This window comes from Mus caroli, unplaced genomic scaffold (assembly GCF_978045245.1).
Source record: "Mus caroli unplaced genomic scaffold, Mus_caroli_1 scaffold_1, whole genome shotgun sequence".
Lineage (NCBI taxonomy): Eukaryota > Metazoa > Chordata > Mammalia > Rodentia > Muridae > Mus > Mus caroli.
Window position 1 is genome coordinate 8,758,720 of NW_028227256.1, and position 19,054 is coordinate 8,777,773.

Consider the following 19,054-nt stretch of genomic DNA (forward strand, 5'->3'; position numbering starts at 1 on the left):
GGAATTTATTGTTCAATTTTTCAATTCCTCAGACAACTTTCACCAGGCTGGTGTGGAACTGCAGCCTTTCTGCCTTCACATCCTCTGTGCTGGGATTATAGGCTCAGAAATACACGCTGGCACATCAGAGAGGCATAGTTTTTATGTCCAAATTCTTTGTATCTTTGCAGAGAATTTATTTTCTATTTACATGTTAACCTGCTGTCAATTATGCAAGTATGTTGAAACATTTCTGAATGCACTTTTTAAATTTTTCTTTATGTGTATATGTGTTTGTGCACATAAGTAGGGTTGTGTTTAGTGGCCAGAAGTGGGCATAACCTGCATTTATAGTTACAGGCATTTGCCAGCCACCCAATGTATCTTCTCAGACCCAAAACTTGGGTTCTCTGCCAGAGCAGTAAGCACTCTTAATCATTGAGCTATCTCTTGATCCCCTTGTTATTTCTAATGGCAATTATTAATTATACCTTTAACTATACAGTGTGCCTTTGCACTTTTTTCTTAAGAGTTTTTGATAGAATAGTTACAGAAAAGGGAACTCAAAAAAAAAAAAAAACAATGCTTGATATTATGGGTAATCAACATATTTTTCCTAATTTGTTTACATGAATTGAAAAGGGCAAAGGAAAAGTATAGCTCACCAGTTAAAGTTCTGTTTTCTTTTCCTGTAGTAAAAATTATTGAGGTATAAAATGCATACATAACTGACTAAAAATATTGCAAGAAAATTCTCCTTGGAAAATCTTTAATTTTTCTATTTCATCATTTATCCCTTTGTGAGTGTGGGTTTCCAATGCTGTGGCACTCAAGTGGAGCTCAGAGGACAACTTGCTTTCTTATATGTGGGTCTAAGGGATCAAATGCAGCTGCTCAGGCTTGTCAACAAGCACCATTTTACATGGTAACCATTCTAGTTAGCTTACACAATTCAGAAAACATGAGTTTATTTACAGGAGGCTGATATAGTACACATGGTGGCATATAAAGAAATACAGAGAAAGCAATATTATGGAAAGCAATCATAATTTCCAAATATTTATAATTTTATAATACATAAAGAGAACAAGTTATTGTGCGATTCTACCATGATGCACAAAGTAAAGATATTACTGAGAATAATAAAAGAAAAGAAAAGAAAAGAAAAGTATAGTTACTAATTATACTCTTTATTTTTTGACAAAATTTGATGTTACATGCAATATATTTATTATTATTTCTCTAGGAAATCATTTGTTATTTTCTCAGTATACAAAATATATGAAGACATTGGTGGAAACTTCCAGTCTTGGGACTGTTTCATAATATCCTTCAATATTTACAAAGCTAGACCTACCTATGGCAGAATTCTGATACATATTGCTGATACCTACCTTCGTCTCTGAAGGCAGTTTCACAATGTTTCATCAAAACAAAGTTGAATTCAATACTGCCAGGTATCATTTCTCAGTGGAGACATGAAGATACATCACTTAAGAGATCCACCCCTGTAAGGGTCTTACACAATCTTCCACTCTCCAGGCTTCCTTAGTGCCTTTGCCAACACTGGGCATGTGGAGCAAAATAGGATCCTCCTTCCTACTGCTCCCTCCTACTTTCTGTTCAGACTGATTTGATTTGGACAAGTGTGCATGTGGCAAACCTCTGTGCAATTATCAAAAATGGCCTCAGCAGTCCAGGACTTAGAAGTCAATTGAGCACATAGTATCATACCTGTTTTCTCTCTGCTCAACCAAACGTTGTAGCTTAGTAAAAACATTTGCTGTAACAATTATCATCATCATCATTATTATTATTATTATTATTATTATTATTTAGCTCAGGCTAAGAAATAAAGGAGTTTGGCTCTAGAGTCTGGAGTCTAGAGCAGTGCATCCCAACCTTCCTAATGGTGTGACCTCTAACTATTCCTCATGTTGTGGCAATCTTCAGACATAAATTACTTTCATTGCTAATTCATAACTGTAATTTTACTACTTTTATGAGACATTACATATATATGTAACATGTAGGATATCTGAAATGAGACCCGTGTGAAAGGGTCATTTGAACTTCAAAGGGGTGCAAAACATAGGTTGAGAATCACTGGTCTACAGTAATCATACTGCATATGTGGAAACATATAGAAGACCTTTCCTTTATAGCTAGAAAAAGCAACAACCTGAGATTAAAATAAGATATTGTTTATGTTTATTAAGATAAGCACACATGTCTATGCTTATGTTGAAGAAGCATGTTTGATTTCAGAGTCTGGAAGTCTGGCATATACTTTGAAGTTCACCATTTAGCACTGTTACAGTTTCCAATGATGATTTTTAATTATTTAGGCTTCAAGGAGACAACTTGATGGAAAGAACAGAAGACACACTACAAATACTTCATACTCCAGATGAGATAATCCCCGACTCATTAGGTAAGTTTTAAATTCAAAAGTGTTTACTGAAGTTTTAGTAGCTCTTGGTGATTTTCAAAAATATATTACCTGAACCAAATTCCTGCAACCTTAACTCCCATGCTCATCACACCCGCCTAGGCTCGGGAAGACAAATGAGGAAAGGAATCAGGAAGGGCAGATTCTAAACAGGCAACTATATGTTGGTTACTGTCAAAGCCATGCTACTAATTCTAATGTTTTACAGTTTGATTTTCTACCATGGCTCTATGGAAAGTGGAGGTCATTATGAGTTACTTGACAATTGGCAAGTTTTTTGTTTTTGTTTTGTTTGTTTTTGTTTTTGTTTTTTCGAGACAGGGTTTCTCTGTATAGCCCTGACTGTTCTGGAACTCACTTTGTAGACCAGGCTGGCCTTGAACTCAGAAATCTGCCTGCCTCTGCCTCCCAAGTGCCTGGATTAAAGGTGTGCACCACCATGCCCAGCTGACAATTGGCAAGTCTTTTACTCCTATAATCTTGCCATTGGTCCCGTTAGTCTTCTTGGAGGAAAACAGTGATATCCTATTGGAGATGTCATACAACTTTTCTCTCATCTATGTGTTAAGGTGGTGTTAAGACTGTAAATATTATTTCTCTCTCTAAGATAGACTTCATTTTCTTCTTAAGAGTCTCATTTATGCTTCCTTTCCCCTGATTATATTGTGCCCTAGCTTTGAGAGCTTTTCTCTTGCTTTGATAAATCTCCAGGACCAAAGGCAATGTGGGTAGGAAAGAGTTTATTTCAGTTTATAGGATACAGTCTGTTATCTAGGGAAGCCAAGCCAGGAGCTCAAGCCATGAACTTGGAGGCAGGTACTGAAGAAGAAACTAGGAAGGAAGAAATGCTTCTTGCTTGGTTGTTCCTCTGGCTTGCCCAGCTGCATCTCTGATACACCTGCCTGGGCATGGCATCACCTACAGAGGGCTGGGCCCACATATATAAATTACTAATCAAGAACATGTTCTACAGAGATGCACACTGGCCAATATGATGGAGGCCATTTCTTAGTTTAGATTCCCTGTGCTTAGGTGTCCTAGTTTAGTATATGCTGCTGTTATAAGTCACTGACCAAAGCTACTTTGCATGAGGTTGTGGTATTTCAGCTTATACTTCTAAGTCACAGTCTCTCATCCAGGAAAGCCAAGACCAAAACCTGGAAGTAGGTACTGAAGCAGAGATCATGGATGAATGTCTCTTACTGGCTTTTCCTCCCATAACATGCTCAGCTTGCCCAGAACCATGTGCCCAGGGATAATATCTCTAAAGATGAGCAGATCCCTCTTACATGAAAGAGTAACCATGCTCTATAGGCATGCCCCCAGAAAAATCTGATGGAAACAATTGCTCAGTTGAGATTTCCTCCTCCTAGATGATTCTAGTTTGTATCAAGTTGACCAAAACTAACCAGATATGTCTAGGCTTTGTTTCAGGTTGACAAACTGTGATGCACAGCACCACAGCTGTCTACTTTATTTTCATTTTAAATTAACAGTATTTAGTGTATCCCCATTTCTATATGATGCAGCACAAAATCCAGGACTTATGAAGTTAAAGCTAGAGTACTTCAAAATGCTTGGTGAAGAAGTAGTAATTGTGATCGCACTGCAAGGCCATCAAGATGCATTACTGTTACTGAATAGTATTCTACAAGGTCACAGCACAGGGTATCAGGATCATTAGAAGAATCACATTAGAAAAATATTTCCCTTATGTCTGAATGGAGAACATCTTAAAGCAGACAGTAAGTTCATAGCCATTAGCGATCAAATACCAAAAGTTAGGGAAAGAAGGTTTGAACCATTTTACCATAAGCAAGTGAAATAATGAATGTTTATAAATATGTTCAATTTTATACAAAAGCATACATGTATTAAAACAGAACATTCCAGGGTTCCTTACCCAGATGTACAATTTCTATCGTTATAATTTATCACTTTAATTAACTCAAGTTTTAAAATGAGTTTAGAAGATAGTGAAAACAAACTATAGAAAATGAAGCACTATGAAGCTAAGGAGACTGATCAGCACAAAAAATGCTTGTTGCACATGTATGAGGCTGAGTTCAGATCGTTGCAATACATGTATTGAGCATAGTAGCACACATCTGTAAATCCACCTGTGGGACACTTATGATGGTGGAGTACAGTCAGAAAAAGTCCTAGGGATTCACTGGCCAGCTAGGCAAGCTCATCAGCTAGCTTGAGAGGCAGCGAAAAACCCAGTCTGAAATAAAAATAACCTGGAAAATGTTCGAAGAGTGTGTACCTGCTCACATAAGGCACACTGCAGTACATATATCACATCCATACTAAACACCAGCACACACGTGCCATCCATACAAAGAACATCAGCACAATGTGACATCCATACAAATAACACCAGCAGATATGCCACCTCCCTACAGATAACACCAGCACACATGCTACATCCCTACAAATAACACAGGCACACATGCCATATCCCTACACGTAACACCAGCACACATGCCACCTCCTTACAAATAACACCAGCACACATGCAACTTCAGTACAAATAACACCAGCATACATTCTACATCCCAACAAATAGCACCAGCACACATGCAACATTCCTACAGATAATGCCAGCACACATGCTACATCCCAACAAATATATCATCACATATGCCACATCCCAACAAATAGCACCAGCACACATGCCACATCCCTACAAATAACACCAGCACAAATACCATATCTCTACAGATAACACTTGCACACATGCCACATCCCTACAAATAACACCAGCACACATGCAACATTCCTACAGATAATGCCAGCACACATGCCACACCCTTACAGATAACACCAGCACACATGCTACATCCCAACAAATATATCATCACACATGCCACCTCCCTATAAATAACACCAGCACAAATACCATATCTCTACAGATAACACTTGCACACATGCCACATCCCTACAAATAACACAAACACACATGCCACATCCCTACACATAACACCAGCACAAATATTATATCTCTACAGATAACACTTGCACACATGCCACATCCCTACAAATAACACAAACACACATGCTACATCCCTACAAATAACACAAGCACACATGCCATATCCCTACACATAACACCAGCACACATGCCACACCCTTACAAATAACACCAGCATACATGCCACATATATACAAATAGAGCTTTTAAAAATCAAAAATGCGTAGGAAAAAGTCACAACGTGAGGAAATATATTTGCAGTACAGTTTTTATTGCTCAATGGTTAGCTATAATTTAATAAGTTCAACAAATCCATTGAGAAGTAATCAACATATTATACAGACTTGTCACAGAAGAGGAAATACAAATATCAAGTAAATATATGAAATATGCCTCATTACCTTAGAAGCCAGGAAAAATCAAATGGAGACTACACTTGATCTTAGCCAAAAGGCCGAGAAGCAATCAAATGGAGACTATAATGAAGTATTGTTTTATAACTGTTTGGTATTAATTAATAAAGCTGAAAATAGCTAGTAAAGATAGGAATTTACTGTATGGTATTTAAACAATTTGAAAAAAATGTTTCTACTATATTAAGATTTGAGCATTTATATGATGTAAAGTCCCAAAACTGAATATGCAGTTAAAGATCTTAGAAAATCCAGCTTTACGTACCAGGGAATGCCAATAATCCTCGTTAGGATGTTCATGGGTGATGAAACCAATGAGCTGTGGAATTGTTACACTGTAGGGACTTTTGAGTGCATTTTAACTGTACACACAGGATAGAAAAAGGCAGCAGCCTGCTGGTAAATGTTTAGCAAAAATGCTGTGCATGTCATTTTCATAAAGCTTAAAATGAGAACCTTTCTAGGGAGTGTTCACTAGGAAAATGTGCCTAAATGAAAAAACCATACTACAGGAAAGGAACGATAGACTCAAACTATCAGTTCTCTTCAGCATATGAGGAAGCTTAGAGATCTGGTAAAGAAGGAGCCCACAGCAAAATGAAAACTATTGGGAATTGTCTGATTTTTAAGGTAGGTCCCCAGCTTGGTGTAATTATTGTACTTTGTAAGTTAAATTTACTATGTCTTATCCATATAACACAGTTTTGTGTACTTTATTTGAAATTTTATATGTACATATAATTTCACATGTTGACTATCACCTAATAACATTTAAAAATAAACTGATACAAGAATATAAACCAATGCCAATGATGACCTACAAAGAAAGCACGATACTTTACATCTGTTCAGATCTGTTACAGAGGTAAGGCATGAGTGCTTTCTCTAGCTTCTCCATTGGGGACCCTCTGTTCCATCTTATAGATAACTGTGAGCATCCACTTCTGTATTTGCTAGGCACTCGCATAGCCTCATACGAGACAGCTATACCAGGGTCCTTTAAACAAAATCTTGCTGGCATATGCAATAGCGTCTGGGTTTGGGGGCTGATTATGGGATGGATTCCCAGGTGGGGTAGTCTCTGGATAGTCCATCCTTTCATCTTAGCTCCAAACTTTGTCTCTGTAACTCCTTTTTGGGTATTTTGTTCCCTATTCTAAGGAGGAATGAAGTATCCACCTGTTGGTCTTCCCTCTTCTTGATTTTCTTGTATTTTGTAAATTGTATCTTGGGTATTCTAAGTTTCTGGGCTAATATCCACTTATCAGTGAGTGCATATCTAATGACTTCTTTTGTGATTGGGTTACCACACAAAGGATGATATCCTACAGATACATCCAAGGAGCTGAAAGGGTCTGCAACCCTATAGGTGGAACAACAATATGAACTAACCAGTACCCCCAGAGCTCGTGTCTCTGGCTGCATATGTAGCAGAAGATGGCCTAGTCGGTCATCATTGGTAATAGAGGCTCCTTGGTCTTGCAAACTTTATATGCCCCAGTACACGGGAATGCCAGGGCCAAGAAGTGGGAGTGGATGGGTAGGGGAGCAGGGCAGGGGGAGGGTATAGGGAACTTTTGGGATAGCATTTGAAATGTATATAAAGAAAATATCTAATAAAAAGAAAAAAGAAAAAAAAAAAGAAATGTACATGCAGGAGATATTACTAGAGCTTGCCCAAATCTTGTCTCTGTTGTGTTACATGAAAGACTTTGCAATTAGGATCACATAACTCTTTCTAACCACTGTGTTATGATTTTTAAAAAGGATTTATTTTAAGTATAGTCTGAAGCAAAAAAAAGACTTTCTCTCAAAGAAGAAGAAGAAGAAGAAGAAGAAGAAGAAGAAGAAGAAGAAGGAGAAGGAGAAGGAGAAGGAGAAGGAGAAGGAGAAGGAGAAGAAGGAGGAGGAGGAGGAGGAAGAAGAAGAAGAAGAAGAAGAAGAAGAAGAAGAAGAAGAAGAAGAAGAAGAAGAAGAAGAAGAAGAAGAGGAAGAGGAGGAGGAGGAGGAAGAGGAAGAGGAAGAAAATGAGGAAGAGGAAGAAGAAGGAAGAAAAAGAAGAAGAAGCTCTTCCGGTCAGAAAAGTACCACGGTAGCTAGGGCTCAAGGTCTGCTGACATTCCCCAGCTACCCACAACACCCGCCACAGGATCTTAAGACTTCTGGTGAGTGGAACACAGCTTCTGCTCCAATCCAATTTCGCGCGGGACCTGAGACTGCATTAGTTAGGGAAGCAGAAACCTGCCTGAGTAGGGCCACAGGCCTCATCCGGCTGGACCAGCAACTGGGTACCGCCAGCTACCCACGACCCCCGCCACAGGATTTTGAGACTGCTGGTGAGTGGAACACAGCTTCTGCTCCAGTCCAATCACGCGGGACCTGAGACTGCTTTGGTTGGGGAGGCAGAAATCCGGCCTACATAGGGCCACAAGCCTCTTCCGGTCAGAAAAGCTCCAGGTAGCTAGGGCCTAGGGTCAGCTGACACTCGCCAGCTACCCACAACACCCGCCACAGGATCTTAAGACTTCTGGAGAGTGGAACACAGCTTCTGCTCCAATCCAATTGTGCGCAGGACCTGAGACTGCATTAGTTAGGGAAGCAGAAAACCGGCCTGAGTAGGACCACAGGCCTCTTCCGGCTGGACCAGCAACTGGGTACCGCCAGCTACCCACGACCCCCGCCACAGGATTTTGAGACTGCTGGTGAGTGGAACACAGCTTCTGCTCCAATCTTTAAAAAGTGACAATGACAACTAACCCCAGAGATTACCAGATGGCGAAAGGTAAACGTAATAATCTTACTAACAGAAACCAAGACCACTCACCATCATCAGAACCCAGCACTCCCACTTCGCCCAGTCCAGGGCACCCCAACACATCTGAAAAGCTAGACACAGATCTAAAAGCATATCTCCTGATGATGGTAGAGGACTTCAAGAAGGACTTTAATAACACACTTAAAGAAATACAAAGGAACACTGGTAAACAGGTAGAAGACAGTAAAGAGGAAGCACAAAAATCCCTTAAAGAATTGCAGGAGAACACTGCTAAAGAGTTACAAATCCTTAAAGAAAAACAGGATAACATAATCAAACAGGTAGAAGTCCTTAATGAAAAACAGGAAAACACATCCAAACACATGATGGAAATGAACAAAACCATACTAGACCTAAAAAGGGAAGTAGACACAATAAAGAAAACCCAAAATGAGGCAACACTGGCGATAGAAACCCTAGGAAAGAAATCTGGAACCATAGATACCAGCATCAGCAACAGAATACAAGAGATGGAAGAGAGAATCTCAGGTGCAGAAGATTCCATAGAGAACATCGGCACAACAATCAAGGAAAATGTAAAATGCAAAAAGATCCTAACTCAAAACATCCAAGAAATACAGGACACAATGAGAAGACCAAACCTATGGATAATAGGAGTGGATGAGAATGAAGATTTTCAACTCAAAGGACCAGCAAACATCTTCAACAAAATTATAGAAGAAAACTTCCCAAATCTAAAGAAAGAGATGCCCATGAACATAGAAGAAGCCTACAGAACTCCAAATAGACTGGACCAGAAAAGAAATACCTCCTGACACATAATAATCAGGACAACAAATGCTCTAAATAAAGATAGAATACTAAAAGCAGTAAGAGAAAAAGGCCAAGTAACATATAAAGGCAAGCCTATCAGAATTACACCAGATTTTTCACCAGAGACTATGAAAGCCAGAAGATCCTGGACGGATGTTATACAGACACTAAAAGAACACAAATTCCAGCCCAGGCTACTATACCCAGCCAAACTCTCAATTAACATAGATGGAGAAACCAAAGTATTCCACAACAAAACCAAATTCACACATTATCTCTCCACGAATCCAGCCCTTCAAAGGATAATAACAGAAAAAAACCAATACAAGGACAGGAACCATGCCCTAGAAACAACAAGAAGGTAATCCCTCAACAAACCTAAAAGAAGACAGCCACAAGAACAGAATGCCAACTTTAACAACAAAAATAACAGGAAACAACAATTACTTTTCCTTAATATCTCTTAATATCAATGGACTCAACTCCCCAATAAAAAGACATAGACTAACAAACTGGCTACACAAACAAGACCCACCATTTTGCTGCTTATAGGAAACTCATCTCAGAGAAAAAGATAGACACTACCTCAGAATGAAAGGCTGGAAAACAATTTTCCAAGCAAATGGTATGAAGAAACAAGCTGGAGTAGCCATTCTAATATCTGATAGATTGACATCCAACCCAAAGTCATTAAAAAAGACAGGAAGGGACACTTCATACTCATCAAAGGTAAAATCCTCCAAGAGGAACTATCAATCCTGAATATCTATGCTCCAAATAAAAAGGCAGCCACATTCATTAAAGAAACTTTAGTAAATCTCAAAGCACACATTGCACCTCATACAATAATAGTGGGAGACTTCAACACACCACTTTCACCAATGGACAGATCATGGAAACAGAAACTAAACAGGGACACAGAGAAACTAAGAGAAATGAATCAAATGGATCTGGCAGATATCTACAGAACATTCTATCCTAAAACAAAAGGATATACCTTCTTCTCAGCACCTCATGGTACCTTCTCCAAAACTGACCACATAATTGGTCACAAAACAGGCCTCAACAGATACAAAAATATTGAAATTGTCCCATGCATCCTATCAGATCACCATGGACTAAGGCTGATCTTCAATAACAAAATAAATAATAGAAAGCCAACCTTCACGTGGAAACTGAACAACACTCTTCTCAATGATACCTTGGTCAAGGAAGGAATAAAGAAAGAAATTAAGGACTTTTTAGAGTTCAATGAAAATGAAGCCACAACATAGCCAAACTTATGGGACGCAATGAAAGCATTTCTAAGAGGAAAACTCATAGCTCTGAGTGCCTCCAAAAGGAAACTAGAGAGAGCACACATTAGCAGCTTGACAACATACCTAAAAGCACTAGAATAAAAGGAAGCAAATTCACCCAAGAGGAGTAGACAGCAGGAAATAATCAATCTCAGGGGTGAAATCAACCAAGTGGAAACAAGAAAAACTATTCAAAGAATCAACCAATCAAGGAGCTGGTTCTTTGAGAAAATCAACAAGATAGATAAACCCTTAGCCAGACTCACTAGAGGGCACAGGGAAAGCATCCTAATTAACAAAATCAGAAATGAAAAAGGAGACATAACAACAGATCCTGAAGACATCCAAAACACCATCAGATCCTTCTACCAAAGGCTATACTCAACAAAACTGGAGAACCTGGATGAAATGGAGAAGTTCCTAGACAGATACCAGGTACCAAAGTTGAATCAAGATCAGGTTAATGATCTAAACAGCCCTATATCCCCCAAAGAAATAGAAGCAGTCATTAATAGTCTCCCAACTAAAAAAAGCCCAGGACCAGATGGGTTTAGTGCAGAGTTCTATCAGACCTTCAAAGAAGATCTAATCCTAGTTCTTCACAAACTATTCCACAAAATAGAAACAGAAGGTACTCTACCCAACTCATTCTATGAAGCCACAATTACTCTGATACCTAAACCACAAAAAGACCCAACAAAGATAGAAAACTTCAGACCAATATCCCTTATGAATATTGATGCAAAAATCCTCAATAAAGTTCTTGCTAACCGAATCCAAGAACACATCAAAACAATCATCCATCCTGACCAAGTAGGTTTCATCCCAGGGATGCAGGGATGGTTCAATATACGGAAATCCATCAACGTAATCCAGTATATAAACAAACTCAAAGACAAAAACCACATGGTCATCTCGTTAGATGCGGAAAAAGCATTTGACAAGATCCAACACCCATTCATGATAAAAGTCTTGGAAAGATCAGGAATTCAAGGCCCATACCTAAACATGATAAAAACAATCTACAGCAAACCAGTAGCCAACATCAAAGTAAATGGTGAGAAACTTGAAGTAATCCCTCTAAAATCAGGGACTAGACAAGGCTGTCCACTTTCTCCATACCTATTCAACATTGTACTTGAAGTCCTAGCCAGAGCAATTCGACAACAAAAGGAGATCAAAGGGATACAAATTGGAAAAGATGAAGTCAAAATATCACTTTTTGCAGATGATATGATAGTATATATAAGTGACCCTAAAAATTCCACCAGAGAACTCCTAAGCCTGATAAACAGCTTCGGTGAAGTGGCTGGATATAAAATTAACTCAAACAAATCAATGGCCTTTCTCTACACAAAGAATAAACAGGCTTAGAAAGAAATTAGGGAAACAACACCCTTCTCAATAGTCACAAATAATATAAAATATCTTGGCGTGACTCTAACTAAGGAAGTGAAAGATCTGTATAATAAAAACTTCAAGTCTCTGAAGAAAGAAATTATAGAAGATCTCAGAAGATGGAAAGATCTCCCATGCTCATGGATTGGCAGGATCAACATTGTAAAAATGGCTATCTTGCCAAAAGCAATCTACAGATTCAATGCAATCCCCATCAAAATTCCAAATCAATTCTTCAACGAACTAGAAAGTGCAATCTGCAAATTCATCTGGAATAACAAAAAACCTAGGATAGCAAAAACTCTTCTCAAGGATAAAAGAACCTCTGGTGGAATCACCATGCCGGACCTAAAGCTCTACTACAGAGCAATTGTGATAAAACCTGCATGTTACTGGTATAGTGACAGACAAATAGACCAATGGAATAGAATTGAAGACCCAGAAATGAACCCACACACCTACGGTCACTTGATCTTCGACAAGGGAGCTAAAAACATCCAGTGGAAGAAAGACATCATTTTCAACAAATGGTGCTGGCACAACTGGTTGTTAACATGTAGAAGAATGCGAATCGTTCCATTCCTATCTCCTTGTACTAAGGTCAAGTCTAAGTGGATCAAGGAACTTCACATAAAACCAGAGACACTGAAACTTATAGAGGAGAAAGTGTGGAAAAGCCTTGAAGATATGGGCACAGGGGAACAATTCCTGAATAGAACAGTAATGGCTTGTGCTGTAAGATCGAGAATTGACAAGTGGGACCTCATGAAACTGCAAAGCTTCTGCAAGGCTAAAGACACCATCAATAAGACAAAAAAACCACCAACAGATTGGGAAAGGATCTTCACCTATCCTAAATCAGATAAGGGACTAATATCCAATATATATAAAGAACTCAAGAAGGTGGACTCCAGAAAATCAAATAACCCCATTAAAAAATGGGGCTCAGAACTGAACAAAGAATTCTCACCTGAGGAATACCGAATGGCAGAGAAGCACCTGAAAAAATGTTCAACATCCTTAATCATCAGGGAAATGCAAATCAAAACAACCCTGAGATTCCACCTCACACCAGTCAGAATGGCTAAGATCAAAAATTGAGGTGACAGCAGATGCTGGTGAGGATGTGGAGAAAGAGGAACACTCCTCCATTGTTGGTGGGATTGCAAGCTTGTACAACCACTCTGGAAATCAGTCTGGCGGTTCCTCAGAAAATTGGACATAGTACTACCGGAGGATCCAGCAATACCTCTCCTGGGCATATATCCAGAAGATGTCCCAACTGGTAAAAAGGACACATGCTCCACTATGTTCATAGCAGCCCTATTTATAATAGCCAGAAGCTGGATAGAACCCAGATGTCCCTCAACAGAGGAATGGATACAGAAATTATGGTACATCTACACAATGGAGTACTACTCAGGTATTAAAAAGAATGAATTTATGAAATTCCTAGCCAAATGGATGGACCTGGAGGGCATCATCTTGAGTGAAGTAACACAATCACAAAAGAACTCACACAATATGTATTCACTGATAAGTGGATATTAGCCCAAAACTTAGGATACCCAAGATATAAGATACAATTTGCTAAACGCATGAAACTCAAGAAGAATGAAGACCAAAGTGTGGACACTGTGCTCCTTCTTAGAATTGGGAAGAAAACACCCAGGGAAGGAGTTACAGAGACAAAGTTCGTAGCTGTGATGAAAGGATGGACCATTTAGAGACTGCCGTATCCAGGGATCCATCCCATAATCAGCTTCTAAACGCTGACACCATTGCATGCACTAGCAAGATTTTGCTGAAAGGACCCAAATATAGCTGTCTCTTGTGAGACGATGCCGGGGCCTAGCAAACACAGGAGTGGATGCTCACAGACAGCTATTGGATGTATCACAGGGCTCCCAATGGAGAAGCTAGAGAAAGTACCCAAGGAGCTAAAGGGATCTGCAACCCTATTGTTGGAACAACATGATGTACTAACCAGAACCCCGGAGCTCTTGTCTCTAGCTGCATATGTATCGAAAGATGGCCTAGTCGGCCATCAATGGAAAGAGAGGCCCATTGGACTTGCAAACTTTATATGCCCCAATATAGGGGAATGCCAGGGCCAAAAGAATGGGAATGGGTGGGTAGGGAAGTGGGAGGCGCTATGGGGGACTTTTGGGATAGCATTGGAAATGTAATTGAGGAAAATATGTAATAAAAATATTAAAAATTAAAAAAAAAAGATGGCCTAGTCGGCCATCAGTGGAAAGAGAGGCCCATTGGACTTGCAAACTTTATATGCCCCAGTACAGGGGAACGCTAGGGCCAAAAAGTGGGAGTGGGTGGGTACGGGAGTGGGGGGGAGGGTATGGGGGACTTTTGGGATAGCATTGAAAATGTAAATGAGGAAAATACCTAATTTAAAAAAAAAAGAAAGGCAATATGTTGAAAGCTCAAAGTCATATATTTTTATTTTAAAATTTATTTGTAATATTCTTTAGAGACACAGTCTCGTCATGTAACTTAAGCTATTCTCTGAGTTTCCTGAGTGCTGGATAGCTATGTGCCACCACACCCAGAAAAATCATTTTTCTTAAAGTTTATGAATGCTTTATTTAAAATGAACGATGGCTTATATACTGTGTACTTCAGGGTTTTTTTGTTTGTTTGTTTGTTTTGTTTTTTTTGTTTTGTGTGTATTATATTTGAGAGCTTGGAGGATATAGCTTAGCAGTAGATTGCCTGCTTGACATGTACAAGGTCTGGGTTTTATTCCCAATGTCACCAGGAACAATCAAGATATATTACTATATGCTGGAACAATAACCTGGAAAAATTAAATTGGTAAAAAAAAAAAAAAAGAAAAAGAAAAAGAAGAAGAAGAAGAGGAAGAGGAAGAGGAAGAGGAAGAGGAAGAGGAAGAGGAAGAAGAAAGGCATGAACTTACTCAAGATAATTCTTCAACCCTGACGATAAAGCAGAGCCTTGGCTGACTAGCAGCATGGAGGTTCATGCTAACTAGCTATCAACTCTTACTTATCTTGTGGATTTAACTTGACCACTCATCTTGTGTATATTGCATGATTTCCTATGCACAGGTCACTATTTCCTCAATGATAGCAGCTTTCTTTTGCTGCCTGCAGTATGCAGAGCACCTGCCCTAAGGTCATATTAAGAGTCCCTGATGTCTAGCTCACACAATGCTTCCTCTTTCTAAACTTCTAACTGTTTCTGGATTACTCAGTATTCTCAGTTCAAATGATTTCATGCTTCTTAAGGCTTTTATGCTCAATATAAAAGTAACACAACACAGATACTGTGTTACAACTTGACCATTAACTGCTTTAATTCAATCAAAACAAGTCTAATCAATCTGTTAATATATCTGTACCTTTGAGCAATTTACATATACATATTTACTGAAAACTGTAGGGATTCAAATATCCTGGGAAATTAAACAATACATATGTTTTTGATTATATCTAGATCTGCTAGAAAAATGCATTCATTAAGTTTAAGCTCTTTTCTTGAAATATTTATATCCTGCTCTTTCCACACTCAAATATTAGACTACCTAATTAGGAAATTGCAAAACAGGAGTTTCTGCTTTAGTACATTCCTTTCTCCTGAAGTTAGTCAAGCTGTGAGACCCCAAAGTTTAGAATCACTAGCATCATCCAAAACTCTGCAATGTGATTTACATGTCAACTGGTCATCCATATTGAACTTGACTCAAGATACGTGTTTCTATAAATAGGCTTAATTTTGTGCAAAGAGGTCCTTGGAACACAATCAACCATGGTAAAAATGATGACAAGAGGAAGCTGATTGAAACTAAGCATTGTGACAAGCGTTCAGGATTTCTAGATCTATTAACATGCTCACCCAATAGGTTAAAATTGTATCCCAGATTTCAGACACAGTTTAAAGAGCAAACTCACTTTACTACTCCATGCTTCTGTATTAGACACAATTTCTACCATTCCTTATGTGATTATAAGAACCAAACAACTATAGCATGTTTCTTGAAAACATGCTTGCTTGTAATATAAATTTCTCTGTAGAAAAAAGAACACAGTTGGTCCATATCTACATGTGCTAGTGAGCACTAGCCAAGAAATGTACTTCATATACCTTAAAAAGTTAGTCCCTCCAAACATGAGACACCAAGTTTTTATTTTCATGATGTCTCATTGCTCAACTTCTTACATTGGTGTTCCATCCAGTCTTAGTCTCTGTCTGGCTCTATTTGCTCTTGTAAATTTCAAATAAAGTAAGACATCAAAATTCTCAACTGCTCTGAGAAGCCCATCACAGAAGTGCTCTGCTAGACTCTAGACTCTAGCAGGTATAACACCCCTAATCACAGAACACTAAAAACAAGCACCTAGCAGAGCATAAACTAAAAAGTTCCTAATATTGCCACCTTGTAAATCTTCATTTTTTTTGTTAAAAAATTCATACTGTGTATGTATTCAAGTAAATTCCATGAAACGGTAATAGAAAATTGTTTTAACATACTTTGAAACCACATAGCCTATGGAATCATGTTTATTAAATAAATTAATATACATAAATGGATGAATTAATGAATGAACGAACAAATGAATGAATGAGTTAGCACAAATGAAATCAAGCAGAAAGGTATCTACCTAAAGCTGTCACATAGTCTCTGAGAGGAAATGGAGAACACACACCATATTTTCAACTTTAAATAGTCAGGATAGCCATGGAAACTTCTAAGTGTTTTTGGTCTTATATTTATGTGTGTATCTCTATAAATTATTTTTACTGTAGAAAATATAATTTTAATATTAAGTAAATGTCTTACTCAGAATCTCAATTCATAAAATAAAAAAAAATATGCAGTAATTTAGAAAATGACACTGCAGTTTGATGGAATGTAACTTAATTTTATTTATAAATTGTTTCCTTTTTCTTTTATAGAAATTAGGATTATTTTCTTACATAATATATTCTGATTACAGTTTTATAGTTTCCCCTCCCTCTACTCTTCTTAGTTCCTTCCCATCTGGAACCACTACCTTTCTGTCTCTCCTTTATCAAGAACAGGTTTCTAAGAGATAAAAATATATAATATAAAAAGATAAAACTAAACTATCACATCTGACTTAGAGAAGACAAACCAACAGGAGAAGAGCCCAAGAGAAGGCACAAGAACCATGCATTCTCACACTTAAGAATCCCATGAATACACTAAATTGAAGTCCGTTTATAGAGGAACTGGTGTAGACCCAGGCAGTCCCTTTGCATGCTGCCTCATTATAATTTAGAGGGCCTTGCTCACCTGGTACCCTCTATCCCCTCAAGCTCTTACACTTTTCTGCCTCTACTGAGCGTTCTATGAGCTCTGAAGGGAGGACTTTAATGGAGAGGTCACATTTAGGGCTTAGTGTTCCAAGTTCTCTCAGTCTCTGCATAATGTCTGGCTGTGAGTCTCTGTATTTGTTCCTATTTGCTGCAGGAGGTAATTTTGATGAGGGCTGAGCAATATATAGAAAATAGCATTAGGAGTCACTTTATCACTATTATGTTTTGCTTGTGTGTTTGGTTTGATTTGGTTGTTTTAGACCAGTAAGTAACATTTGTTTTTTTACCTTAGGACACTGGGTTGCCTAGTCTTAGGTTTTCGGTAACTAAAGCAGTGCTGGGTATGGGATCTATCTTGTGGACTTGGCCATAAGTCAATCAGATATTGTTTGTTTACTCCCAAACTTGTGTCCTACCATTGCCATAGCATATCTTGTAGGCAGGATGGCACTATAGATGAAAGAATTAGATTCTGGAAAGGGTAACCGTACTCTTTGGGTAGCATGTACAGTACTTTCCTGTACCAAAGACATTAAGACATAGAGGTGAAGGCTCTATGTAGTCACCAGATCAACTTCTCCATTTTCTGGGAGTTGTGCCTGTGTTATCTTCAGCAATGAGGCCTTGCTGTCGGTTCATGGTGAGCTACATGAAATTCTGGCAGTAGCTTGGAATGATTAGGGATTTCTATGGGTCCCCATTGCCCAACAATTCAATTAGATTTAACCCAAACCTAGTCCAGGAAGATGGCCAGTTGGGTCTTGGTCTCCTCCATTATTTGACAATTTCACTTAGATTGGCTTCGCATATGTATGCGTTTTAGTGTGGGGAGCGGGTGTGGCGGCAGTCCCAAAGGCGCCAGGGACTGCAGCTAAGTCATATGACTTGCACCTGACTTCCTCATATAAACCACAAACATCGTGAGAGCTGCGCAGCTGTACCAGGTTAATGGCGAAGCCATTTTGGTGGAGATATGCCCCTGCTGCCCTGATTAGCTGAAGCTGCATACCTGGTGAGGTGATGTGGCCTGCTGTGAGTGGATGGGAACTGATAGTATATAAGAGTGAGAGGCCCAGGGCTCGGGGTTTTTCGCCTACACAGTCAATGCTCTCCCAATAAACGTGTGCAGAAGGATCCTATTGTGGTGTCTTTCTTGCTGGCGAGTCAGGCGTCCCACATTTCAGGATGTTTCTACTGCTTTAAGTTTCCATATTACATCTCAAATGGCCTTTAATTTCAGATCTCTCTTCCTGTACTCCCTTCATCAACCCTCTCTCTCCTTCTCTTCCCATTTGACTCTCCCATTTCAGCTCTCTTATCCATCCTAATTATCCATTACAGTTCCCTTTTCTAATCAGAACTATTTGTATCAAGTCCCTTACTCCATTCCTAACATCAGTGGTTCTATGGATTGTAGCATTGTTACCATTACTGTATCCACCCACATCTAAGTGTATACATATTTGTCCTTCTGTGTCTGAGATGCCTCACTCAGGATGATTTTTGTTTTTCATTCCATCCATTTGCCTGTGAATTTCCACACGCTCTCTTCTATCAGCTTCAGTGTATCTGATTTTATGTTAAGGTCTATGTTCTATTTGAAGTTGAAGGTTTTTTTGGGGGTTG

General features: G+C 38.8%; 1 protein-coding gene and 1 pseudogene across 7 annotated transcripts in view; one reads left to right on the forward strand and one right to left on the reverse strand.

The window, feature by feature from the left end:
* The window catches only part of CUNH8orf34 (chromosome unknown C8orf34 homolog), a 538,401-nt gene that overhangs the window by 350,797 nt on the left and 168,550 nt on the right, over window positions 1–19,054 (forward strand). For all 7 annotated transcript variants that reach the window (XM_021165867.3, XM_021165882.3, XM_021165875.3 and 4 more), the window contains one exon: window positions 2,328–2,413. In XM_021165867.3, coding sequence (XP_021021526.1) covers window positions 2,328–2,413 — 86 coding nt within the window. The remainder of the gene's footprint in view (window positions 1–2,327; window positions 2,414–19,054) is intronic.
* Window positions 5,762–5,874, reverse strand: LOC147006001 (U2 spliceosomal RNA; annotated as a pseudogene).